General features: G+C 39.4%; 1 protein-coding gene across 1 annotated transcript in view; it reads left to right on the forward strand.

The window, feature by feature from the left end:
• LOC109113056 (serine-rich adhesin for platelets-like) overlaps window positions 1-26235 on the forward strand; it is a 26288-nt gene extending 53 nt beyond the window's left edge. Inside the window, exons 1-22 of the mRNA XM_042737475.1 lie at window positions 1-157; window positions 3706-4565; window positions 6042-10728; window positions 10918-11073; window positions 11352-11390; window positions 11548-11666; window positions 11756-11897; window positions 12009-12148; window positions 15119-15245; window positions 15317-15352; window positions 15428-15540; window positions 15622-15748; window positions 16518-16663; window positions 18393-18519; window positions 18804-18833; window positions 19407-19537; window positions 19635-19749; window positions 19833-19972; window positions 22923-23046; window positions 23185-23343; window positions 24217-24373; window positions 25887-26235. The exon at window positions 1-157 is cut by the window's left edge and continues 53 nt beyond it. Coding sequence (XP_042593409.1) covers window positions 125-157; window positions 3706-4565; window positions 6042-10728; window positions 10918-11073; window positions 11352-11390; window positions 11548-11666; window positions 11756-11897; window positions 12009-12148; window positions 15119-15245; window positions 15317-15352; window positions 15428-15540; window positions 15622-15748; window positions 16518-16663; window positions 18393-18519; window positions 18804-18833; window positions 19407-19537; window positions 19635-19749; window positions 19833-19972; window positions 22923-23046; window positions 23185-23343; window positions 24217-24373; window positions 25887-25975 — 7797 coding nt within the window. The 5' untranslated portion in view covers window positions 1-124 and the 3' untranslated portion in view covers window positions 25976-26235. The remainder of the gene's footprint in view (window positions 158-3705; window positions 4566-6041; window positions 10729-10917; window positions 11074-11351; window positions 11391-11547; window positions 11667-11755; window positions 11898-12008; window positions 12149-15118; window positions 15246-15316; window positions 15353-15427; window positions 15541-15621; window positions 15749-16517; window positions 16664-18392; window positions 18520-18803; window positions 18834-19406; window positions 19538-19634; window positions 19750-19832; window positions 19973-22922; window positions 23047-23184; window positions 23344-24216; window positions 24374-25886) is intronic.
• The last annotated feature ends 526 nt before the right edge of the window (window positions 26236-26761 follow it).

A 26761-nucleotide genomic window follows, 5' to 3' on the forward strand; every position in this document is an offset into this window, starting at 1 on the left:
ATAGAGTGTGTGAGATTTCTTCAGGTGTGCTCTATATGTGTTCTTCAGGAGCAGCGGAGGCTCTTCTGCTGATGTCCTGACCCGCTGGCACGTTTCTCATTGTTTACACACTTGACTGGTCAGAATGGCTTTGTGGAGTGTGAATCCGTCTGAACAGGTCTGTACTTGAGCATTAAAGGTGTGGGTGTGACGCTCGGGTAAATAATTAGCACAGGCGTTCGAGCTTTCTCTTTCTTTAAGAACTTCAGCATCAGTTCCATCTGATAAGATTCTTCTTCTTACAACTCTGAAGACCGGCTGTGAGTCTCTCTGCATTTGTTTTAATAATGGACGAGGAGAACGGATGCATGCATGGATTTGGTCTAAATATCTTGATTATTATCCTTCTGTGAGCAAATTATAGGATTTCCAATGGAACCACAAGAGTTTTGCAGGTTTCACTTGCAGCTGTTCTTTAGAAAACCATCTACAGGTTTCAAGTAACAAATTTAGGCTCTGAAAACATTGTGGGAACATTGTTTTAACATGTTACTGAAACGTTAAAATGTGCAGTTTTCTTGTCATGCTTAATATAACATTAATTAAACATTTATTTGTAATATCCTAAGAATGTAAAAAATGTGCCGCATTCTGGTCATGATTAGAATGTTACTTAAAAGTTACAAAAACATTTCGCACAACGTTTAAATTTTTCACCCAAAATATAACATTTGAACGTTTATTTGTGACATTTTATAAGAACTTTAAAACGTGCCGGTTTCTTGTCATGGTTAGAACGTTATTTAAACGTTTAAACGTTTCGTATGTTCCAGTAACACAAAGCATGACATTAATTAAACATTTATTTGTAAGATAAACATTTATTTTTGTTAATATTTGATAAACATTTATTTGTTATTTGTCCTAAGAATGTTAAAATGTGCCGTATTCTATTCATGCTTAGAATCTAATTTAAAGATTACAGAAAACGTTTCCTAGAACGTCCATCAAGTACAAATGAGAGATTTGCGAATGTTGATGCTTTTTAATGTTTATCAAATTTACGAAGATTCCATAAACGTCACTTCAAGAACGTGTTTTCCTAACATGTATAACTTTGAAAGAACACTGTGAGAACACTGTTCGATATTTTGTAGTAACTTTTAAAAACATTGTTTATAAGTGCTGAGGATTTGCTGTAAACGTTCCCGATTTTTCCAAATCAAACTAAGCATGTATAATAATGAAAACAGCATTCAAGAAAGAGTTAAAGTTGTATTTATGTATATTTAATAAGCGTATAATAACATTAAACTGAACAATAGCGCCTGTGTGCTGAACTGAGCATCGTTGTTGTTGTGAATGCATTCGCTTTGCGAGCTTCTGAGTGTGCTCTTGTTCATTGTGTCGGATTCGGTTCATCTGATCCTCTGAAACCCAATCCATCTCTGCCTCCCTGCTCTCTCTCTCTCTCTCTCTCTCTCTCCGTCTCCGTCTCTCCGCGCGTCCTGAAGCGCGCTCATAATTAATTAACGGTCGCATCCGTTAATGATCCGCGCTTTCATCCCGACGCTCTTCTGATCGGCTCGATCGATCCGGAGCGACACTGAGCCGCAGGTCTGGATCACTTCACCAGAGACGCGCTCCTCTGGGTGTTTGGCTCGCCGCAGACCCGGACCGTGAGTTTCTCAAGAGTTCTGATGAATCCCAGCATAATGACTGCATGAGATTCTCGTTTGAGAATCGCATAGAGATAATTTAGAATCTTTTGTTTCTTGTTCATACTTTTCCTCGTTTTTATTTTTTCGCAGTCCTGTAACTGTAACGAAATGTTTCATTAAAATCACTTCGCGTCTTGTAATGTTCTCTCAGACTGTATTTCTATTTAGAGAGAACACTTTGATAAAATTATTAGACATAAAGTCAAACTTTGAATGATGCCTTCGGATGTCATTCCCAAAATAACCCTTTTTTTTATAATGTATAACCATATGACACCGTTTCTCCTTAAAGAGACAGTTCACCAAAAATGTAATAATTTACTCAACCTCAAGTTGTCCCAAACCTGTATGAGTTCTTCCTTCTGATACTCTGATAAAAAATATACTTTGAAGAATTCTGGTAACCAAATAGTTGGCGGTAGCCACTGTTTTTTTTTTTTTTTTTTTTTCATACTGTGGAAGTCAATGGCTACCGTCAGCTGTTTAGCAGAATTTTCATTTTTGTTGAAACTATCATTTTAAACTTTAATGACATATCACCGTTTTAATACCAGAAACTATGTTTGGCATAGTTATATTGAGGGATTTATGTGTCTGTTTTTGTTTTTTGCTAACAACTGTATTAACTGTGATGCAGATTTATAGCAGATTCGTGGGCTTTGCCTGTGATGTTGCATTTCTGAATGCTGTTTTTCATTACAAACTACATGATAACCATAATTTGAGTGAAAAGTTGAATTGAAAAATGACCGTGAATTTGAGAATGTTTTTGTGTTTGGTTAGTCTGTCTTTTGCTGTAATGACAGGATGATCAGAGTCACTCATTTACATACATCTGTCATCAGTGACCTACAAATGGTGCAGAATATTAGACATTTATTTACATTTTTCAAAATCCTGCAACTTATCCCTAAGTTTACTCAACTTTTGCACCAATTTTGGCTCTGATTTCCAACGTTAGTTGGCGAAAGTCAGATCCAGGATGAAGATTTTGAGTTGACAGAAAAACATGTAGCGTATGATGGGCACAGTCTCTGTTTTTTTAACTTCAGACTATGATTTCGAGCATGAGTTTAGTTTTTATCGGCTTACTCATTTAATGCTTTTCCAATTATCATGTTAGCATTTAATGACCAAGTTAAGAGCAATTAACCAGTGATGGGGGAAACAAAGCTTTGAATCAATTGAACCAATTGCTTCGCAAAATGATTCACTGTTCTGAAGCTCTCGATACACCACACAGCAACAAAAACAAGCCAAAACTGCATGAAAACAATTAATACTCTTAAAAATAAAGGTGCTTCGCGATGCCATAGAAGAACCTTTTTGTCTAAATGGTTCCATTAAGAACCTTTAACATCTGAAGAACCTTTCTGTTTCACAACAGCTTCTTTGTGGCGAAAGAGGGTTCTTCAGATTATAAAAAGGCAAGAAAGAGATGGTTCTTTAAAGAACCGTTGATTGAATGGTTCTTTGTGGAACCAAAAATGGTTCTTCTATGGCATCGCTGTGAAGAACCTTTTAAGCACCTTTATTTTTAGAAGTGTAATTTGCAGGGCTTGTTTTGTTTGTTTTATGGAGAACTTGTCTAAACAGGCCAATCAGGAAATATTAACTTCTTTTTTAATTAATGAATCATTAAAAATGTCTAAAAATGTATAAAACTGATCTGAGATCGGGTAAAAACCGGTTCAGCTGAACCATTGAAATTTCAATGGCCTCAAAGCCTCATTTGCTGAAATCATGTGACTTTGACAGTTTGTATTTTTGGCTATTGCCACAAATACACCCCAGGGACTTAAGACTTAAGTTTTCTACTCCAGGGTTACAAATGTAAGTATTTGAGATAAAAAACAACACATATTCATAAAAACTGCCCTTACAAAGGTAAAACAATGCCCCTGCAAGTTAATTCCTGGGGGCAAATTTTGCAGCTTAATTTCTGCTCCTGGTGTGTGTTACAGATCAGACTCTCAGGATTTCACATGTGTTTGTGTGTTTGTAGGCTGAGAGTCCACAGGAGCACAGCCCAGGGGTGTTGAGTCGCATCGGGAGCTGGCTGTCGTGGGGATGGGGCAGAGATGATCCCACCTCCCAAACACAGCAAGAGGAGGCTCCTGAGGAGGACCACGGAGAAACCAGCCAACCTGCTGGAGCAGATGAGACAGACAGTCCTGCACTAGGTGAGAGCGTTCCAGCAGAGACAAGCCCATCCCTCGACCGGAATGCCAAACATCTGAGACTCGGCCGTGGAGGGGGGGACGGGACGGGCGGGAGGTCGAAAGGTCACGCGAAGCATCAGGTCGGGCAAACCAGTGAAACCTGCAAAAAAAACAAACGCAGTCAGTCGTTCGAGAGGAGAACGACACCGGAACTCTTTGACCAAATGGGCCGGAGGAGATCTGGCAGAAGGAGGCGGAGCTCTTACGGAGATGAGGGCGGAGCTCAAACAAAATCCCCAACCAATCCCCAACCTGAAAGCTCTGCAACAACAAGTTTGACGAGCAGCCCGCGGACAGCATGTGCTGACTCAGCCTTTGAGGAGGCGGCAAACAGTCTTCCAGAAGCCTCCGGAGCAGAAGAGCCAAACTCAGGTAGCCATGAGGATGTCGTCCGAGAGGAATGTTTGGAAGCGAGCCTGAGCGAAGATTTGGTTGAGCTGGTTTATTCAGATATGGACGAGCAACGGGTGGTGAGGCTGACGGAGAGCGCCGAATCCAAACGCAGGAGCATCAAAGTGTCTCACAGCGAGGTGGTCTTCGCTAAAAAGGTGGTGGTCACCTCAGAGGACCAAAATGAAGACCAAAATGTGACTTTTAAAGACACTACGGACACCAAACGGCTGAGATCTGATGAAAGAGCGAGGTAAATTTACCTGTTTAACCTGTTTTGAGCTGTGCTTACAGAAATAACATACAAAACTCTTGGGTTTGATTTGATCTGAGAGCCTTTTAATGCACAAGTTTCTGTTTGAACTTGAAGTTGAATATGCTTCATCCAAGCGTAGGAAATCTTTCTTTAGATTATCAAGACAAAACATCATGCGTCATGTTGTGAAATATGTTCTCTTACTTGGCTACTCGTCATTCCTCTGTAAAGTCAAGCATTAAAAATAACCTGTTGGTTAATGATCCTGACCTGGTTCTAAGAGCTCCCTGCATTGAAAATAGGCATTTTCATAACAATAAAGTGTTTAGATAGTTAAATGCCAGTTTTTCTAGATGTCAGCCTTGCATTTTTCTTCTATATGCATCAGCAGCTCTTAAAGGGATAGTTCACCTAAAAATAAATTCCATTCCAACCTGCTATGATTTTCTTTTGCTGAAAACAAAATCAAAAACAAAATCTTCCACAAATCAAGGTCTTAAATTGGAGCAGAATGTCTTAAATTCAAAAAGCATGGCAGTGTTGCACACAATGCAAATGGCAGTACATACTTCATATGTCATTTTAGCATCTAACTTGATTTGATTTTTTTTTGACATTTACACTGAAAAATGACAAAAAAAAAAAACACTATACTTATTTTGCAGTGTGATCAGAAGTTACAGTAAGAATGATTTCCATAGTTAAATTAAAAAGTAATGGAGACCTGTTTTATTTTCAGACTTTGAAGTGTTGCTAATTAAATTCATTTTGTTCTCAGACATTTACATGTATAGAACATAGTGACATATTGTGTTCTCTTTAATTTATTCCTTAACTTTCTTTAAGAAGTCTTAAATTTGCCTTCATAAATCTTGCAGAAACTCGGTAATGTCAAGCTCCAAAAAAATATGATGGCCAAATGAAAGTTCTGGGTGAGAAATAGGCTAAAATGCATGCCATTTGTGATAATCTAAGCTATTTACTGATAGCTTTCCCCTCTGTTGCAGCTCTCAAATCTCATCCCCACACAAAGAAATTGTGAAAGAGTCATAACAACTTTTATGATGCATGTTTAAGCATTTCTTGCTTTTTGGAGCTTCACAGTCATTCACTCCATTCACTTTCAAAGTAGGGGAAAGAGCAACTAGAGTAAGTCATGAGAGTGAATTAGCATGTAAATTGTTGTGGATCTTTTGAAATTTTATCTTGCAGTACGTGTTAGTCACTTTTTCAATAAAAGCATTTTTCTGAAAATGCAAAGGAATAAGGGGAATTCAGTTCCTTAATGCATTTGTGGCTTGTTTCAAGCAGAGAAATAACTGAAGTGAAAAAACAAGGAAGAGCAGACAAAGCCTGAGAAAGTGGAAAGAAAGACAATGAGTCAACAGTTAATGAAGGGAGTGGATGCTAATATGAATAATGTGAACTTGATAGTTGAACCAGTTTTGATCTTTGTTCTTTGTTATTTTACAGATTGCCAGAGAACAGAGTAGACGGCACCAATGTAAAGTCCAGTCTTCAAAAGGCCCGAATTGCAGACAAAATCAGTCTGTTTGAGAGAGGAGCCACCAGTGCAGTTAGTAGCTCCACAAACCTGCTTCGCCTGGATATTTCTCCAGCTCGAAATGTGGCCAGTCGTCTCAAAGATTTCACAGAACATGCCGGAACACGGTCCAGTTCTGCACCTCCAAACCAAACAGTTAAAGAGAGGGCGAAGAATTTCAGCGCAGGGCAGAGGGGGGAAGAGAAGCTGACGTTGCCGTCTGGTCGTACGTCGAACGAAGGACATTCAAAAACGACTGAAATATCGTGTTCTGGACATTTTGAAAAATTCACAGCAAAGACAGATACCAGCGGAGAGCCAAAGGGTAAATCCAAACCTCATTTAAACATAGATCAAACAGACTCTAAATCCTACAAAGCAACACCTGCATTGTCAGAGAGCATAAGCTCAAACGATGGGAATAAAGAGGCTGATTCTCTCCCGACAGTTTCATCACTTACTGACAAGGCCCTGCAGGTGAAATCACCAAACCGGACAGGCACACGATCTAAAAAACGTCGAGGCAAAGATGCGCTCTGCCCCACCAAACCAGAAAGGGGTGAAGATAAACAGGAGGACAAGGACAACAAAGACAAACCTCTTGTAGATGCAGGAGACATTGTAAAGACCACAGAGCAGAGCACTTCTGATAAGGAAAGACCCAACTCTGCAGGGGAGGTCACAAGCAAAAAACCTACAGTCCCTCCCAAGTTGGAGAAAGCCGCAGAAATTATGCAAAGCACAAAGAAAAAATTTGACTCAAAGAATGCTGACACAAAAGTTCCTACAGAATTGAAAAGCAAGGATGAGAAGGAGCGAGAAAATAGCGGTGACTTTGAAGCACAGATAGTGGCCGTTGCTTCAGATACACATCCTTCTCCATCCAGAAAGGACAGCTCAAATAAAGAGAAGATACGGACAGACATCGACTCAAAAATGGAAGAGAAACAAAAAAACAGCAAGAAAAAGCAGTGCTCAGAAGGAGAGCAGGAAGATGAGCAGAGGAACAGAGACTTGATTGTAAACTTGTTGCTTGGAGAGTCAAGGAAACCAGATCCATCTGTGACAAAAGAAGAGAAACCACCGACCCCAGAGGACCTGAAAGAGGCCAGATCTAAAGACTCCTCTGAGCCAGCCAATAGCAGCACTGCAGCCTCCAGGAACAATGCCATGCGACACAGAGCGAGTGAGAGGGATATGCTGGTCTTACCTGAGAAAGTGGAAAACACCCCTGAAAATAGCCCAAAATCAGCACAAAGACTGTCAAAGATGAACCAAAAGAGTCAAGAAAAAGACTGTTTGACCAGTCAGAACCAGAAAAACATCCTTGTTACAGAAATAACTGATCAACTGAAAACAACTGAGACACACAAACATAGAAAGGAAATCAAAACATCAAAGCCAACCGAGCAGAAAGTAGAAGGTAAATCAAAACCAGATAAATCAAAGGACACCTCTACTGTGAGACAGGAAGACACAACAATTATGGCAACCAGTCAAGGTAAAGAAACTCAGACTACTGAAAAAAACTCTTCCGCTGAATTGTCTGATCAGACTAAAGAAAACACCACTTTTACAAGCAAGACACCAGCAACACCAAACCCTGCACTGGTCCAAGACCAAAATGATCAAATGGACACCATAATTTCACCTCAAATTGCACTTACAGAGGGAGGCGGTCCCAAAATAGATGGGCCGCCCCCACGCAGCCAATCAGAGAGCAGCGAAGGACAGAAGACACAGAGGGTATCTAGTAAAAGGGATTTACAACAGCAACAACAAAAGCCTAGCACTGAAACTAAAAAGGGAGGCACCAAAGAAACCAAGAGCAAAATCACTAGCACAAAAATTACATCCATAATGAATGGCGATATACACTCTGTAGAGACAGAAGATCAGTTTTCTTACAGACTTATGCGGTCTGGAGAAGAAATACTTGAAAATACCTTACCTGAAATACCATCCAATAATGAAAATCTATCTCTGAGCTCATTTTCATCTGAAGCTACTGAAGCGTCCACAGAGCAGTCTGGCCAGGTCAGTGAAAAGTTTACCGCTAAACCAGCCTCAACAGATGATACGGCCTTCATTTTACCAGCCTCAAGTGATAACAACAACACAACTCTATCAAACCCAGCTAATAAAAAAACAACTAATGCAAAGACCACTCCTCCAGCTGCCTCACCCAATGAGAAAACCTATACTTTACCTGCCTCAACCAAAGAAAAGACTACATTTCCACTAGCAACAACCACTGAGACAATCTCTGCTTCATTAGGCTCCAGTGATGACAAGAACAAACCCCCACCAGCCTCAATTAATGAAAAGTACAAAACTTCATCAGAGTCAGTTAACAAAAGGACACCTATTGAAAAGACCACATCTCCACAAGCCTCAACCAATGAGAAAACCTCCACTTTACCTCCCTCAACTAAAGAAAAGACTACACCTCTACCAGCAACAACCACTGGGACAACCTCTGCTTCATTAGGCTCCAGTGATGACAAGAACAAACCCCCACCAACCTCAAATAATGAGGTCATCTCCAGTTTACCAGCCTCAACTAATGCAAAGAAAACACCTCCTTCAGACTCAGTTGATAGAATGACAACTGATGAAAAGGATACGTATCTACTAGCATCAACTGAAGAAAAGGTTGCACGTTCACCAGCCTCATCCAATAAAAAGAAGAAGCCTCCACCAGCCTCAACTAACGAGACAATCTCTGCTTTGCCTGGCTCTGCTAATGAAAAGACCACACATTCTGCATCATCAACTGTTGGGTCTACATCCGCTTCATTAAGCTCTGGTGATGACAAGACCACACCTGCAAAATCCCCAACTAAAGAAAATGCTGCACCTCCACCAGCTTCAACCACTGAGACAATCTCTGCTTCATTAGGCTCCAGTGATGAGAAGAACAAACCTCCAGCAGCCTCAACCAATCCACCAGTCTCCATTGATATCACTCCTAAAAATGAGTGGACCACGCCACTGCCAGTGTCATCCTCTTTCCCAAAAACCTCTATCAATGAAGAGAATATAACTCCACTTTCTTCAGCCAAAGAAAAGATCATATCACCACCAGACTATGGCAGTGTAAAGACCAAACCTTCACCAGAAAAGCCTTCAGCTCTTGATGTCTCAGCGAAACAAAAGATCTCCTCCAGTAAATCTACAGATCCATCCACAAGAAAAAAGCAATTTGTCCTCAAACCCTTTATCCTTCCTGAAATCCCCAATACACGTGGCAGCTCCTCCCAGAGCAAGGACTCTCCATCTAGCTGGCTTGATGTGGATCACCAACGTCCTATAAGGAAGAAGCTGTTGATTTCAGAACCTAAGCTCAGCTCCTCTGTGAGTGAGACCAACCTCCTGGACACATCAGGAGAATTTGACCCGGATGACTTTGTTGCAAATGTGAAAAGGCTAGCAATGCCGTTCAATCTTCCCCAACGCAAACACAACAAACATCGCCTGCAAACACCTCCGTTTGCCATGCCTGCCATCAAAGAAGACCGCTTTGAGAAACCCTTTGATCCGGAGGAGTTCCAGCATGGATTGAGGCGAAGAAGGGAATTCACTTTGGATCTGGCAACCAGTTCGATATCCAAAAGTCAAGCCACAATAGTCAAGGAGGTGGACACCAAACCTAAGCGACAGAGCATCCTCACAAGGTCCCTGATCTTCCAGAGAGCAAGGACGGAGTCTGAAAAAGAAGAGGGAGAAAAAGAGGAGGGATCAGATGAAAATACAACAGAACCACTGAAGGCAATGTCTCGTTTGGAGAGGTGCTCTATTGTCAGCATTCTACGCAGCCCCAACAAAGCAAGACGAATGGAGTTTTTAAGCCCCACTGAGTGTCCTTCAGATGGGCTGTTATCACCCAGCGATGGTTCTGGGTCTACAGCACCTCCACAATCACAACTAGCACCAACTACAGAACCACCCAAACTGGTCCCAGTAGAGGAAACCCTAGCTAAGAATGACAGCCGTGGTACCCGGTCTGGTTCTCAGGTTATTCTAAAGCCTAACAAGGACACTGGGCCTGCTGTGACACCTGACCTCAAAACAACTTCAAGAGACCCCACAGTCACTCTGTCAACAGACACTAATGCTCCTTCTCGTCCCAGTGGTACCCAGATTAGTTCCCAGTTTGTACAGAAACCTACGAAAGATGATGGACCTACCCTGGAGCCTGACTTGAAAACAAATTCAACAGACCCTCCAGCCACCATGATAACAGACAATACTGTTCCTCCACCTAGTTGTACCCAGTCTGGTTCCCAGGTTGTTCAAAAACCTACCAAGCATGATGGACTTGTCCTCAAAACAACTTCAATAGACCCCACAGTCAATATTTCAATTGATGCAAACATTCCCTTTTCTCCCAGTGGTGCCCAGACTAGTTCCCAGTTTGTATCAAAACCTATGAAAGATGATGGACCTACACTGCAACCTGACTTGAAAAGGACTTCATTAGACCCTCCAGTCACCATGTTAACAGACATTAAAGCTCCTCCAACATCTAGTTATACACAGTCTGGTTCACAAAATGTTCTAAAACCCATCAAGGATGATGGACCTGCTCAGCCATCAAATATAATCGACCCACTGGTCAGCCATCCCTCATACATCACAGCAACAACACATACTTGCATACATTCAAATACCATAGTGCTAAGATATTCACAATAGTGTTGTTCACAACCAAAATATGTCACATATTTGAACTCAGTTGCACATAAGTGTAAACAAGTGTCTAAATCATGTGTGTATCTATTTGTGTGTGTATTTGCTGGTTAGGTGGCTAGAGAAAGTGCTTCCATGCCTGGCCTAGTGGATCTGAATAAGGCTGTTGATGTAGCTGATGGGAAGATCCCAGAAGATATTATTCCACCTGCACCTGTAGTTGCAGCGGCTCAAATCCCTCAAGCTAAACCTCAGAGAGAACTACTAAATGTATGAGTCAATCACCAAAGTGTATTTTCTTTGTAAATCCCAAAAATGTATTTGTTCACAGCTACAATTGCTCTGCATGCCTGCTTGTACTTCATGCTTGTCCATATTTGTACGTGACAATGTGAGACATTTGAAGTTTTAATGAACAAAGGGCAAAATCATTGGGTTATTATTGGATCATGTTTTTGTCTGCTTGGATAAATATTATGAAACATTTGCAAACCAGTTACTCGCATTACTCTCTTAACCACAACAAGCCATGCCGTTTTGTCTTCCAGATTCCAGCTGCTCGTGGTATCCACCGGCGACCTGGAAAGGTTTGCCAGCATTTCAAACTCGTGACCTAACAGAGAATGTCAGATATTAAAACCTGCTCTGCTTGCATAGCATGAGCAAAGTTTTTTTAATTTTATTTATGATTTCAATGTGAGCAAAGTGCACTTGGGCCCTAATTTGAAGCTTTGTACCTGTCAGATTGTGATATTTGAGCGCCATCAGTTCAGCGGACAGTCCTTTGAGTTCTACAGGGATCAACCTGATGCCACACACATGCAACTGTCCGGTGTCATATCTATTAAAGTGGTCAGAGGATGGTAAGTGGCATCTCTGGAGAACAAATACTCCATGCATGATGATGAGCCTTTCAATAGATCAGTTTTAACTGCATTTTGGTTTGTCTTAGCTGGATACTTTATGAGAAACCAGGATTTGAGGGACGATGCATCGCCCTGGAAGAGGAAGGAGTTATAGAACTGCCCAATCAATGGGCAGAAGAGGGTGAAAAAACATCTGTGGTCATTGGCTCAATTCGACTGGCTATCAGAGTAAGTGAGCTCGAGCATCTTCTTGAAAGAGTTGTTTTGAACACAGTATCCGCTTTCTGAAGGTCAAAAGAGACAGGAGTGACCACTGCATTTTCCTGTATGCATCTGCAGGACTACACTCCTCCCCGGATACAGTTGTTCACCGAGCCCGCTGGCAGAGGCAGGAGCTCTGAGTATGTGGATAACATCGAGGAAGTGGGCAGTTTCAGCCATCCTCAGAACACCGGCTCAATTAAAGTCCACAGTGGTCTGTAAGTTTACAGACACACCCTACTCTGACCTTGAGCGTTTACTGGGGTGTGCATTTGGAAGCAGTTGTTGGGTGTGTGTGGTAAAAGTGACATGCACATGAGTACTTACAAAAAACGTTTATGATTTGCTTTCTGTTTTGGAGAACTGAGCTTGTTTGTGATGCTTGGAAAAGCCAAAAGAATACCTTTCGCAATGGCAAAGAAATATGCTAGTGCGGAAAATCAATTAAAACTCACATCCCAAAGTGTACTTCAGCCGTCCGCATTCCATGACAGTCAAGTCAAGTCAAGTCACCTTTATATATATAGCGCTTTAAACAAAAAAGACTGTGTCAAAGCAACTGAACAACATTAATTAGGGACAGTCCAAGTGATGTTTTTTTCAACATCAGAAGTGTCCATGGATGTCAACACGTACTGTCCGCATTTAGCCGAATTTTTGTGTCCATGCGGATGGTCCGTGTAAAACGTTAGCTATGATTCCACCCACCTATTTTTATGTGCATTTTGGAATATCGCATAAAAAACGCTGCATGGAAACGGCAAGATGTGCATTAATTCTAAAAATATGCATAAAAAACTTATGCGCACAATTGAGTAGGATACATTTTTTATGCGAAAAGAACAAATGTACATAAACTACGATGGAAACACATTTACCGAATAAGTTTACCATCATGCGCATCAAAAAAGTCATGTGACTTTACACGATGGGACGGAATAACTTGACTAACCAGTGGACCGATCTCGTTGCACAGTATCTGAAATGTTGTTTTGTCTGTCATCAAAGTATTTCTGTTTAACTGCTTCCCAGAACTGTTTCATGACTGCGTTCCCAAACAACAAGCATCCACTTCCGAAAGCAGTGACAGCATTTATTGTGTTTCGTCTGCTCTCTCTAAGGCACAAGTAATTCACCATATATGAAAATTATTATATTAAGTGGCTTCTTCTACTTTTCTTAGTGATATTTAGTGCCAGTTTATCAGGAAGTGACGTTTTTGTTCTCTTTGACTCGTTGGATGGAAATGGTGCGCATAAGTTAAATTCGAACCTTTGGATGAAAACATAATTATTGCCTTAAGGCCCAGGTATACTACTTTTTCCATGTTCTGCTCCATCTCGCGCGCAGCTTTCAAAGCGCGGACGGACGAGTGCGACTTATGCGCAGTGCCACCTAGTGGACTCTCTCTGTCTCAACATTCACCTCGCTCATAAAGCAATCCATTGTTCTTATTTACATTTTTTAATTATTTTTTTATGGCAGTATCTGGCAACCCTGAGTAAAGACATACCTCCTTCCCTGTGATTTCTTGCATCACAATTCTGATACACATTTAAATATGTCATTAACTGGTTTTTCAGTTCAGTTATGTATGTATAATTTATTTATTTATTATAATAATATTATTATTTATTTATTTATTATAAATGCAGTTGCCACAACCTGATTTTTTCAGGAGTCAATTCGGTTGTAGAATGTGGTCGTCACTCTGTTAAATAACTGAAATATGTATGTACAGAACAGAATTAAGTACTAAAAGGTGAACGGACTACCAGATTTAGCTGCAGTATATACATGGCCAGTGTCGTGAAGGCACATAATGACTGATGATTCATGAGTGTGTTATGCGTTTGAGTCACAGCATTAGTCACGCTGAACCATATAAACACTATCAGAGCCACATAATCCAGCACTCAGACTATAGGACGAAAACTCATTCTGATGCTTTCAGAACGAAAGGGGAAAAATAATTGTCAATCCCGTGGCAGAAACAGAGAAACAAATAGAGACAGAATTAGCATAGCTACTGTTCCAACCAAGTAAAAACTATTTGTTTAACCCAAGATAAAGAATAATAATGTGCATTTAAATAGGAATACTGTAACTGCAGTACAAGATTATGAGATGCATTATTTGAATGCTTGGCCAAAGAGATGTGTTTTAATCTAGATTTAAACAGAGAAAGTGTGTCTGAACCCCGAACATTATCAGGAAGGCTATTCCAGAGTTTGGGAGCCAAATGTGAAAAAGCTCTACCCTCTTAGTGGACTTTGCTATCTACTATCAAAAGTCCAGAGTTTTGTGACCTTAGGGAGCGTGATGGGTTGTAGCGTGGTAGAAGACTAGTTAGGTACGCAGGAGCTAAACCATTAAGGGCCTTATAAGTAAGTAATAATATTTTGTAACTGATATGGAACTTAATAGGTAGCCAGTGCAGAGACTGTAGTATTGGGGTAATATGATCATATTTTCTTGACCTGGTAAGGACTCTATCCACTGCATTTTGGACTATCTGTAGCTTGTTTATTGAGGATGCAGGACAAGCACCTAGCAGTGCATTACAATAGTCCAGTCTAGAGATCATGAATGCATGAACTAGCTTTTCTGCATCAGGAACAGGTAACATGTTTCGTAGCTTGGCAATGTTTCTAAGATGGAAGAATGCTGTTTTTGTAACATGGGAAATATGATTTTCAAAAGACAAGTTGCTGTCTAATATAACACCCAGATTTTGACTGTAGAGGAAGTAACAGTACAAAACCACAGAGGAAAGACAGAAAAAATCAGGAAGAGTGCAGAATGGCAGATGAAAGCTATGGCAGGAATGTGAGCGGGAATAGAAAGAGAAAAGAGGGTGGAGGTGAATGATTTACAGCAGCAGATGAACCAGCAGAACACAACAAACAATAGTGTTTACAGTCCAGCATATTCATAACTGTTTCAATTTTTTTTTTTTTTTTTTTTTTTACAACTTTTCTGATTAGAGAAACCTCAGGAAAACAAGCAAACATTAATATTTTAACATGTCACAGCATTGCTTCCCCGATCATTATTTTAAGTCAGTGAGATGTTAACTAGTACCTGACAAAAACTAGTGAAGTCACTTCAAGTCACCTGGCTTGACTGATAAGCGAGTGATTAGTTCAGGTGACGAATGATTGACAGCTGTGCTCTCTGCTCTGCAGCTGGCTGGTTTACAGTGATCCGGGTTTCCAGGGTCTGCTGGCGGTTCTGGAGGCCGGAGAGTATCCGTTCCCGGAGGCCTGGGGTTTCCCGTCGCCCGCGGTCGGCTCTATGAGACCTCTGCGTATGGTACGGCTCACACCCTAACGTTACTCACCCGTCTACAGCAGTGTGTCATCAGAACTGTGCTTGTTTTGCAGGGCGCTCTGAAGGTGGAGAAGTCGAATGCAGTCAAGGTTTGTGAGCATCAGTGTCTTCTCAAGTGTGACAGTCATAGATAGATAGAGACTCTTGATCTGTCTCTCGCTTAGGCCGTGTTGTACGAAAAGGCCGGTCTGGAGGGCCGATGTGTGGAGGTTCAGGGAGACGTGACAGAAAACCCCGGACTGGATGGTGTGGAATCACTGAAGATCCTCGGAGGCCTGTGAGTGCTGAGCTCTGATGTTCTTCCTCAGTGTTACCCCCAGCACTGCTGTTGAATGCTTCTCTTCTCGTCTGGTCTCAGGTGGGTGGGGTACGATGGCGAGGGCTTCGAGGGCCAGCAGTTCGTTCTGGAGGAAGGAGAGTATCTGGACTGGACAGACTGGGGCGGGACGGGGGAAAAGCTCCTCTCTCTGCGGCCCGTCCTCATGGTGAGTCTCATCTTCACTAGCGATTGGTTGGTTAGTGGGATCATGCATTAGCTGTTGGATTTGGGGAAAAGCATCTTTTAGTAAAAGCTAAATTAATTTGCATTATTTAACTGGCAAATGAAACATTTCACATTTTTTATCTTAAATTTCACCATTGCTTTTCAGATTATTTTACCTTTACAAAAAAACAAACAACCAGGCAAACAACATCAAAAAATTTGGGGAATCGTTCCTCTTTGGAAAGTCACTTTGTAAGCATCTGCTGAATGCATGAATGTAAATGTAAAATGGAAATCCTGCCTTAATGCGTCTCGTTTAAAGCACCAGCCGTAAAAACACTGAGCGCTGTGCTCTGTTCAGCTCAGTTCCGCTCCGTGCAGCTGTTTTTGAACTCATAAACACATCCTGTGTAAACATGTGTAAGAAACACACCTGTGATGGGGGTCAGGTGAACCCCAAACCTGCTCACTTACTGATTTAGGATCGATTCGGTAAAACCACAGAGCAGTTTTGCATCGTATTTTCTTTCTTAATAGAGGTTTTGCACTCTGTTCTCCATCGGTCATTATCACTGAAGTCAGTAAACAGTGCAGATCAGATGAACACGAGCCAAACGGGTTACACAACCTCCATCAGCGCATCCCTGCGGTGTTTATGAGCTCTGGACGCACAATAGCAGGAAATAACAGAACCAAAACCAGCGCCGAACGCTTGCCAACTGCTTTCTAATTTAAGACAACTGAAGGCTGTAAAAGACTTTGTTTTTCAGGATTTCTCCTCCCCTCATATGAAGATGTTTAGTGAGCCGGACTTCTCAGAGCGTGGCGTCAGCATCGACCTCCTGGAGCCGCTGGAAAACACCCTGAACACACCCTACGGCCCGCAGACGCACTCCATCGAGGTCCTGTCCGGAGTGTGAGTCACTTTCTTCATCCTAGAGTCCGGAAGTAAAGACTCACCTGGTTTTCAATATCTTATAAACCATTAGAGGGCTCCAGGATTGTTAATTGATGGTATATGTTTCTGTTTAAGCCACCAGTTTGTATTATTTGGTGAAAAACTACATTACCCATTATGCTGTGCAGAAAATTCCACCAATCAGAGAGTAGGGGTGAGAAAATTGAGCTCAGTGTGCTTTAGCTCCACCCACTACCATGTAGCACTCGCTAAACTGTCAAAATACTTAAATATCTGTATGTGTGTGTGTGTGTGTGTATAACAATACTTCTGGAACCAAAAAGTGGGCGGGCACTAATGTTCTCTCTTCAGCCAATCAGGTTGTCCGTCAGTTTAATAGAAAAGCATGCACATCTGACACAAAACAATGCTCAAAGTTGCCTGTGATTCCTTTCAGTCTGTTAGTGCTTCCACAGAACTAAAGAGCGCACCTGTTCAGGTAGAGGTGCATTGTTTCCTGCCACTAGCAGGTCATGTGACACACACACCCATAAAAACACAGGTCTGCCTCGGGCTAATCATCATTCAGAGGAACGGAGGGCGTCTGCCAGAATATGGCAATAAAAGAGTGTGTGCTTCCTGCCGCGCTTCTCACAATCCACGCTGTTTCCTGTAATTACTGGAGTGTGTGTGTGTGTGTGTGTGTGTGTGTGTGAGTGTGTGTGTGTGTGTGTGTGTGTTTGAAGGGGAACTGCCTTTCACAACATCTAAACACATATCAGGTTTTAAGTGAAAGTGCTCAACAAAAAAAAAAAAAATGCAAAAACTTAGAATTGTGAAAAAGTCTGAAAATGTGATATTTTTTTTAATTGTGAGTTTTTGTGTGGATGGGTGTCATAATTGTGAGACATAAACTTGGTAGGTTCATTTGGTTTAAGCAAAAAACTCACTTCATTTTGATGCATTTTCCATCTTCAGTAAATCTATCTAGATTTAAGTTTAGATTTAATGTTTAGATAATTGTACTGGAAAACAAGACAGAAATACAGAGGAAGAACATCAGTGAAGACAATCACATAATGGCTGCACGTCTGTGATTATGCACGTGCGCCTGTGTGTGTGTGTGTGTGTGTGTGTGTGTGTGTGTGTGTGTGTGTGTGAAGGGCACCGCCTTTCACAATGTATAAACACATACAGGCTTGTTTAAGGTTTAAGCACTCGTCACACACACACACACACACACACAAACACACATTTTTCTAGTACAGACAGAGGCATGAAGGCTGTGTCTTTGATTATACATGCCTGTTCAAGTGTGTGTGTGAGTGTGTGTGTGTATGAGACGCATGCATGCATGAAGGCAGGTCTGTATTTGTTCAGGCACATGTGTGGGTGCCTCGGCTCTGTGAGTCTCATTATTTTGGGAGTTGCTGTAGTTTCACTGCATTGAATGTCAGTTTGGGCATCACGGAATGTGAAGCATTAAACACTGACGACCTTCAGGACGTTCCTACCACAGAACTGTAGCTGCATTCTCCTCATATTGTGACTTGAGTCTAGCTGCAAGTTAGTTTCAAAGGAATAATTCAGCTGGAAAGCATCCTTTATTCGCCCTCGTGTCACTTCAAACCCGTATGACTATCATTCTTCAGTAAAACAGAAAAAGAGATGTTTAGCAGAATGTTCACGCTGCTCTTTTCCACCCAACACTGTACAGAACTGAATAAGTCTGATTGATTTCTTGTAGGTGGGTGGCGTTCGAGGGTCCCGGGTTCTCCGGTCAGCACTATGTTCTGGAGAAGGGTCTGTACGGAAGCCCGGAGGACTGGGGCGCGGCCCACAGCCGGATCTCCTCCGCCATCCCCGTCATTCTGGTGAGAGTCGCTCTGTAATCATGAGAGAAAAGGCTGATCTGATCATCAGCAATCAATCAATCGATCGATCAATCGGATGCTGAGCAGCATCTGGAGAATACGAGGGATTGATGACGTCTGATGAATAGAGACACATTTATTTTCTTCAGAATAATGTGGACTGATGAATCACTCACAGTGACAGCGGCGACGTGAAATAGAATCAGTTCTGATTTCATGTTGACTTTATAACTGGAATATAATGACCCAATGTCAGTTATTAATGTGTATATTTAATATTTCAGGAAAATCAAGAAAACTCCTGCCACTTCCAGGTTTGTGAAAGAAATTCTTATTGTTTATTTATCATCCATATTATATGTTTTATGTGTGTGTGTGTGTGTGTAAATGTTGTTGATTTTATTATTATTTTGTAAATTGTTCATATATTTTCTAATATATTCATATATTTCATATATTTTATTTATTATGGTATAAAACTGTTTATATTATTTAAAATTTCCAATATATATTATTATTGTTATTATGGTATGTTGTTCCAATTTTCCTTTTTTTTGTATAAAACCATTATTATTTAATTTTTATTTTTGTTTTTTTTATATATATATACAGATAGATAGATAGATTAGTTCTGTATATTTAAAATATATTTAGTATATATTATTTTGTTCAAATTTTCCTAATTTCCTAATTTTCCTATAATTTTTTTTTAATAATTATTTATAATATTTTATTACAAAACAATTTATATTATTATAAAACTATCCTAATAATTATTTAATATACATATAATTGTTTTATTATATATATAATTTTGTTTTCATTTTACTCATTTCAAGAGGTCAGCATGAATATTAATATGGAGTGTAATCTTCTTGATGTAATAGATTGAGCTGTTCTCTGAGTCTGGATTTGGTGGGACGTCTGTCCTGCTGCAGGACTCGTTACCCACAATGCCCTGCGGCTTCAGCGTGCACTCCTGCAGGGTTCATGCCGGAAGGTTCGTTAGATCTGTTCTGTCATCAGTCAGTCGGTCTGTGTGTTTCTGCTCTCACATGAGTGTGTGTGTGTGCAGGACTAAGTTACTGGCGTGCGGCTTCAGCCGCTTCCTGCAGTGAGAGTTTCTCCGGTCATCAGTGTGTTCTGGAGGAGGGTTTTTATCCTGATCTGTGGACGATGGGCTTCACACAGCCGGACGCGTCAGTGTTGTCGCTCCAGCCCACAGGACACGTGAGTCTCCCTCTCCTGCATGAGTCTGCTCCAGCAGCAGTGTGTTCTGTGTTCTGAAAGCTGAATGTGTCTCTGGCGCGCAGGAGCTCTCAGTGCCATCGGCGGTGCTGTTTGAGCGCTCTGGACTCAGAGGACGGAGGACAGTCCTGAAGTCAGGTTCAGTGAATCTGCAGCTGACACACAGCTGCTCCAGAGTCTCGTCTGTGCTGGTGCTCGGCGGCATGTGAGGAGCACACACTTCACTCTCATTCACTCACTCACTCATTCACTCACTCTCTCACTCACTCACTCACTCACTCACTCATTCACTCATTCACTTACTCTCTCACTTACTCTCTTACTCATTCACTTACTCTCTGACTTACTCTCTTACTCATTCACTCACTCTCTCACTCATTCACTCACTCACTCACTCACTCACTCACTCACTCACTCATTCACTCACTCTCTCACTCACTCACTCACTCACTCTCTCACTCATTCACTTACTCTCTCACTTACTCTCTTACTCATTCACTTACTCTCTCACTCATTCACTCACTCACTCACTCATTCACTTACTCTCTTACTCATTCACTCACTCTCTCACTCATTCACTTAACCTACCACCCAACCAATCAACCAACCACTCATTCACTTACTCTCTCACTTACTCTTCACACTCTCTCACTATTCACTTACTCTCTCACTCTCTACTCTCTTCACTTCATTCACTTACTCCACTCTCTGACTTACTCACTCACTCACTCTCACTCATTCACTCACTCACTCACTCTCTCACTCACTCACTCTCACTCATTCACTCACTCATTCACTTACTCTCTTACTTACTCTCTTACTCATTCACTCACTCTCTCACTCATTCACTCACTCTCTCACTCACTCACTCTCACTCACTCACTCATTCACTCATCTCACTCACACTTACTCTCTCACTTACTCTCTTACTCACTCTCTCACTCTCACTCACTCACTCACTCACTCTCACTCATTCACTCACTCACTCACTCTCTCACATACTCACTCACTCACTCACTCACTCACTCACTCACTCATTCACTCACTCTCTCTCTCGCTCTCACATACTCACTCTCTCACTCACTCACTCACTCATTCACTCACTCTCTCTCACTCACTCTCTTACTCAGTCACTCACTCTCTCACTCATTCACTCACTCACTCACTCTCTCACTCACTCACTCACTCACTCACTCTCTTACTCTCTCTCACTCTCACTCATTCACTAACTCATTCACTCACTCACTCACTCACTCACTCACTCTCTCACTCATTCACTCTCTCACTCACTCTCTCACTCATTCACTCACTCGCTCACTCATTCATTCACTGATACATTCATGCTGAACAGCAGCCACTCTCTCACTCACTCACTCTCTCACTCTCTCACTCACTCATTCACTCTCACTCACTCACTCTCTCACTCATTCACACACTCTCTCACTCTCTCACTCACTCACTCCCTCTCTCACTCTCTCACTCATTCACACGATACATTCATGCTGAACAGCAGCTTTGAGCTCTAGACGTTCACTTTAGTCACCTCTGAGTCATTTTATTATGTACTTTTGCCATTTTATCAGTTGATTTATATATTCTTAAATATTTAGTTTAATTTGTTTTATTATCAGTTTTAGGTTTAATAATTTTTTGTATGTCTGTTTTAGATTTAGTTAGTTGCCAAGGCACCATTTCTGATTTTCTAATTTTAAGTCTAGTATTTATATTTTATTTCAACCTTATTTCCATTAACAAAACCACTTGTAATAGTTTTAGTTAGTTTAGACTTTATTTTCATTTCAGTTTCAGTAATTTAAAGACGGGTTTTATTTTACAGATTTTACAGTTATTTTACAGTTTTTTTTTCTTTTCTTTTTTACATTTAATTTAAATGAAACACTTTTAATAGTTTTAGTTAGTTCATTTTTTTACATATATATTTCAATGTGTCCTTAAATATTTAGCTTTAATTCATTTTCATTCCAGTTTTAGTATTTTGACTTCTAATTTTTAAGTTAGTTGTCAAGGAAGCATTTCTACATTTAGTTTACGTTTTTCATTTAATATTTATATTTTATTTCAGATTGATTTCTATTAGCAAAATAATTTTATTTTTAGCTCACAATTTTAATTTTAGGTTAATGTTTTAGTATATTTTTTTGTATGCTTTATTTGTTTTTGTTTTTTTATTATAGCTTTGTAGTTTTTATTCATTTTTATTTAAATTTTAGTTATTTTAGTGCATCAAGTACATGAAAGCGAGAAACATTAGCTGTTTTTCATTTTATTTTCATTAATAACTTTGGTTTTGGTGTTTGGGTTAATGAAATAAAATCCAAATAAATATAATTAAATTAAATTAAAATAATAAAATAAAATAATGAAATGAAATGAAATGAAATGAAATTAAGTGAAATGAAAAGCCCCTGGTCCCAGTACAGAAGAGCAGATCTCGTTGTGATTTTAATGCGCTGCCACTAGAAGCAGAAGCAGGAGAATGTCTCTGCTCTTCAGTGTTTCCAGCGGCTGGTTTGTGAGCGTGTTTCTCCGCTCATGTGCTGCTCATGTTTACCGGTCTCCATGAACACAGTCATTCAGTGTTTATATTCAGCGGATCTGCAGGAAACGAGTCTCAGTTCTGAGTCTGTGAGAGTGGAAAAACTTCAGTGCCACGTCAGATTCACCAGAGTCGTGTGAAAGCTGCTCACGTTCCTCCAAACCCTGTATATGTGTGTGTGTATATATATATATATATATAGAGAGAGAGAGAGAGATTTATATCTATATATATAATAGTAATGAAACTATATATAGTGTATAAACACATATAAATATATCAACTGAAATAATGTTCTGAAAATGAAAAGCATTTCAGATCAGTCACTTGTGAGTTTTTTGCTGTTAAAATGACGTCAGACTCCTTAAGCTTCCTGAATATAATCTTTTCCCACAAATGGCTAAATGTTTCCCTGAAGGAGGGTCTGACCCATGAGAGGACGTATATTTAGCCTGCAGTGACCACAAACTCCAAACAAACGCATCGGGATCATAGAGACGGGCACGTGTTGGTGTGCTGGGTGGAGATACGCCCACACTGAACTGTGTGTGTGTGTGTGTGTGTGTGTGTGTGTGTGTGTGTGTGTGTTGATTGACAGCTGGGTTCTGTACGAGGATCATAACTTCAGAGGCTCTCAGCTCCTGCTGAAGCCCGGCCCCGTTCCTGATTGGCCCAAACTCTCCTCCTGGCTGCGAATCGGATCGCTCCGGCCGCTCATGCAGGTGAGAGGCTCCACCCACTGCAGCTCATGTAGCCAATCGCGAGCGCTGGGGGCGGGGCTATCAGAGTGTCTAGAGGAGAGATGGATCAATATTTGCAGTATATTTGAATCTCACAGCGGTTGTTTTTCACTGGTGCAGAAACAAGTGCATTTCCGTCTGCGGAACAAAGAGGCGGGGCTACTGATGTCCGTCAGCGGCTCATTGGATGACATCAAACTGATGCGTATCCAGGTGAGCGAGGAAACGGGCGGAGCTGAGCAGATCTGGACCTATCAGGACGGTCACCTGCAGTGCAAGGTAGAAACTGACCTATTACTGACCTATCTAAATTACTGTGTAAATCATGTTTAAATTATTTCATTAATATATTTTTGGATTAAAGTGCAGTGGATTGAAGTATTTTCTAATATATTACTATTAATTGAGACAAATATCAAGAAAATTTAAGAAAAAATATATATATGTATGTATAAAATAGCCAAAAATTTAAGACAAATATATATATATAATATCAAGATAATATTATCTAAGATAGAAATAAATATATATATATGTATGTATAACTAAAATAAACATAATATTGAAATAAAAAAAAAATTAAGTAAATTTCGTATTTTGATTCAAATTCTAACTAAACTTTTCATGAAATCTATATAAAAAAACTTTAATTACAAATTCTAATTCAAAAACAAATTATTAAAAAATACAACATTGTTATAACACAGATACATGTAAAAACTAATTAAACAAAAACAAATTATTAAAAAATACAACATTGTTATAACACAGATACATGTATTTATATGTATAAAGAAATAAATATTATATTATTAATATAAAAATACAATATATAATATAAAAATACATTTAATCATTTAATAATTTTGAAATTACACACTTTTTTGTTTTTTGTCTTTGTAATTGTATAGTAATTAAAAGTAAAGTAAATTGTTTAATATATTTAATAATGATATATATTTTTGTATTTTATATTAATCATTTCAATATTTTATATATTTTATATTAATATAAAATATAATGATATATTATGTGAAAATATAATTAAATATTTATGTAATATTTAAATATGACCAAACGTTACTGAAAGAAAGCCCTGGTGTTTGTGTGTGTGTGTGTGTGTGTGTGTGTGTGTGTGTGTGTGTGTGTCAGTGTGTGCTGGACGTGTGTGTGGACGTGAGTTCTGGTGTCCTGATGTCCGGCAGCAGAGCCGTTCTCTCCGCTGAAGCTGGAAAACAGCTCTGGAACATCACGAGCGACGGGATCATCCGGAGCGACACCAGACCAGAGCTCGTGCTGGAGGTCAAAGGTCAGAGAGACACTCAGATACAGCTGACCTCCGTCATGTTCAGATCACGTTTGTTTCCAGAAGCTTTACTTTCACTGTTCCTCAGCGGAGGAATGATCTTCACAAGCCTCCAGAACATCTCACATCTTCTGAGGAGCCTTTATTTCTTCATCTCTCAATCACTGCATTATATGTTTGGATCATTTACATCTCATCTCACTGAGACACATTACTGCAGATAAAGAGCACAGACGCATATTTTAGATCAGTTTATATCAGTATCTGCTCTACTGTTAGAAAGCTCTGTATCAGACTATATGATACAAAAACATAAAACACATATGCAAATAAAACACACTTTTTTAATATTTAGTTCAACCTTCAGTAGATTGTTTGATAACAAAGAAAAAAATAAAAAAAATAAATGAAGTCTCAACAAACTGTTCGATTATACAAAAAGTCTAAAGATTCAGTAAACACTTGCATTTCAAAAAAAGATGAAAATAAGAAAATATTTTGAAAGGATCAGTAAACTCTTCCATTATACAAAAAAAAAAAAAAAATTGCATTACAAAAATATATATAAATAATAATAATAATAATAATAATAATAATAAAATAAATAAATATATACATAATCCTAAAGGTTAAATATATGCTATCATTACAAAAAATGTTTTTATATATTATATATACATATATATAAGGCTTTCAAATGTCTGTCCTCATAGACTTCACTTCATTATAAGAGTTCTACTGTAAACACATTTGTTTTTGCAAACCAGGGAATGAGACGTTAACCAGTTTTCTGCAGTAATTGTGTTTCAGTTGTATTTCACAACAGTCTTCTGGAGACAGGCATAATTTATGACATAAACTCATTAAGCGTTTCCTTAAACGACTCTGTGAGGGAAAAACAAAGCCTCATAAATCCAGATGATTGATGTTAATGCTGTGTTTGGCGGCACGAGCCTGCAGCGCCACCTGCTGGATTCACATCAAACACACACAAATAATGTTATCCCTAAACTACATTAAAAAATCAAGGATTTTTATAGATATTGTTGTTTTTGTTATTAAAAATTAGTTTTAAATATATTAATAATAAATATGATTATTATTATTTAAAATATTATTTTAATATATTATTAATAATTATTAATATTATTGTTAAAAATATATATAACAACAGGTATTTTCATATTGCTGTCATAATTTTTTTTAAATATTTTAAAACACTATAATTAATTTCAGTATCGGCAAAACTACCATGATGATCTGTTAATTAAATTATTTAAAGCACATTCATTTAACAGTGTGAATCTCAAAGAAATTTTTAAAAAAATATATATATCTTGATTAAAGAAAACTAAGCATATTTGTAGAGCCTTTATTCTTATTTTGCATTGTGGAGTTTATGTCACTTAAGCACTTAATGCAAAAAATAAAACACAAAAACAACTCTTCAATACATTGATAAAAAACTAATGACAGGGTTTTCCTTTCTATGATCTCTCTCTCTGTTTCTCTGCAGGAGGTCAACAGTTCGACAAACACCAGGTTATTCTGAATGATTTACACCCAGACAAACTGAATCAGCGCTGGTCTCTGGAGATCCTCTGAGCTGCGCCACGGGACCCACTGCTCTGCTGCGGAGCTGCGCCAGGGGGACCGGCGTCCTGTGAGGCAGCTGCACCAGAGGGACCATCAACTGTGGAAATCTCATTCTCATGAGACCCGGTGGATTGAATATAACAATAATCCACTGGACATCATGTTATTTTGTTATTTGTTTCCAAGAACTCTCAGATTTGAGTGCATACTTGAACAATAATAACTATTTCCCTTTGTGTAAATTGCATGAAACCACCTTGTTTGGACGTTGATCTCAGATGTAATTAAAACCCATTTTTTCACATGTGTATCAAGATTCAGAAGCAGCTACATCCGGCGGTTACGCCAGTATTACGTGACACAACCTTATAATATCCAGGCAAGTCACAGACCCTTTCATCTCACAAAATTCTGACTTTGTTTCTTGTAATTCTGAGAATTGTGAAATTGCTTGATAGTATAAACTCTCAATTTCTAGATATAAACTCGCAATTCTGAGAAAAAAAGTCAAAATTGCACAAATAAATTAATAAATTCAGAATTGTGAGGATATTAACTACAATTTTTTTTTTTAAAAAAAAAAAAACCCTGAATTCGAGATTTAAAGTCAGAATTACTGTTTTACTGTTCGTTTTATTCTGTGGCGAGGAAATAAAAGGAAGTGAGCAAAAAAATTATTTTAAAATCAGTTACTAGGGATTTTTTTATTAGGCTACACCTTTGTTAAAACAAATCCACCTAATTTTCAAAAAAACAACTAGCGGGTACGAGTCATTACAACTCATTTATTAAAAT

Source organism: Cyprinus carpio, chromosome A4, assembly GCF_018340385.1.
Source record: "Cyprinus carpio isolate SPL01 chromosome A4, ASM1834038v1, whole genome shotgun sequence".
NCBI classification, from domain to species: Eukaryota; Metazoa; Chordata; class Actinopteri; order Cypriniformes; family Cyprinidae; genus Cyprinus; species Cyprinus carpio.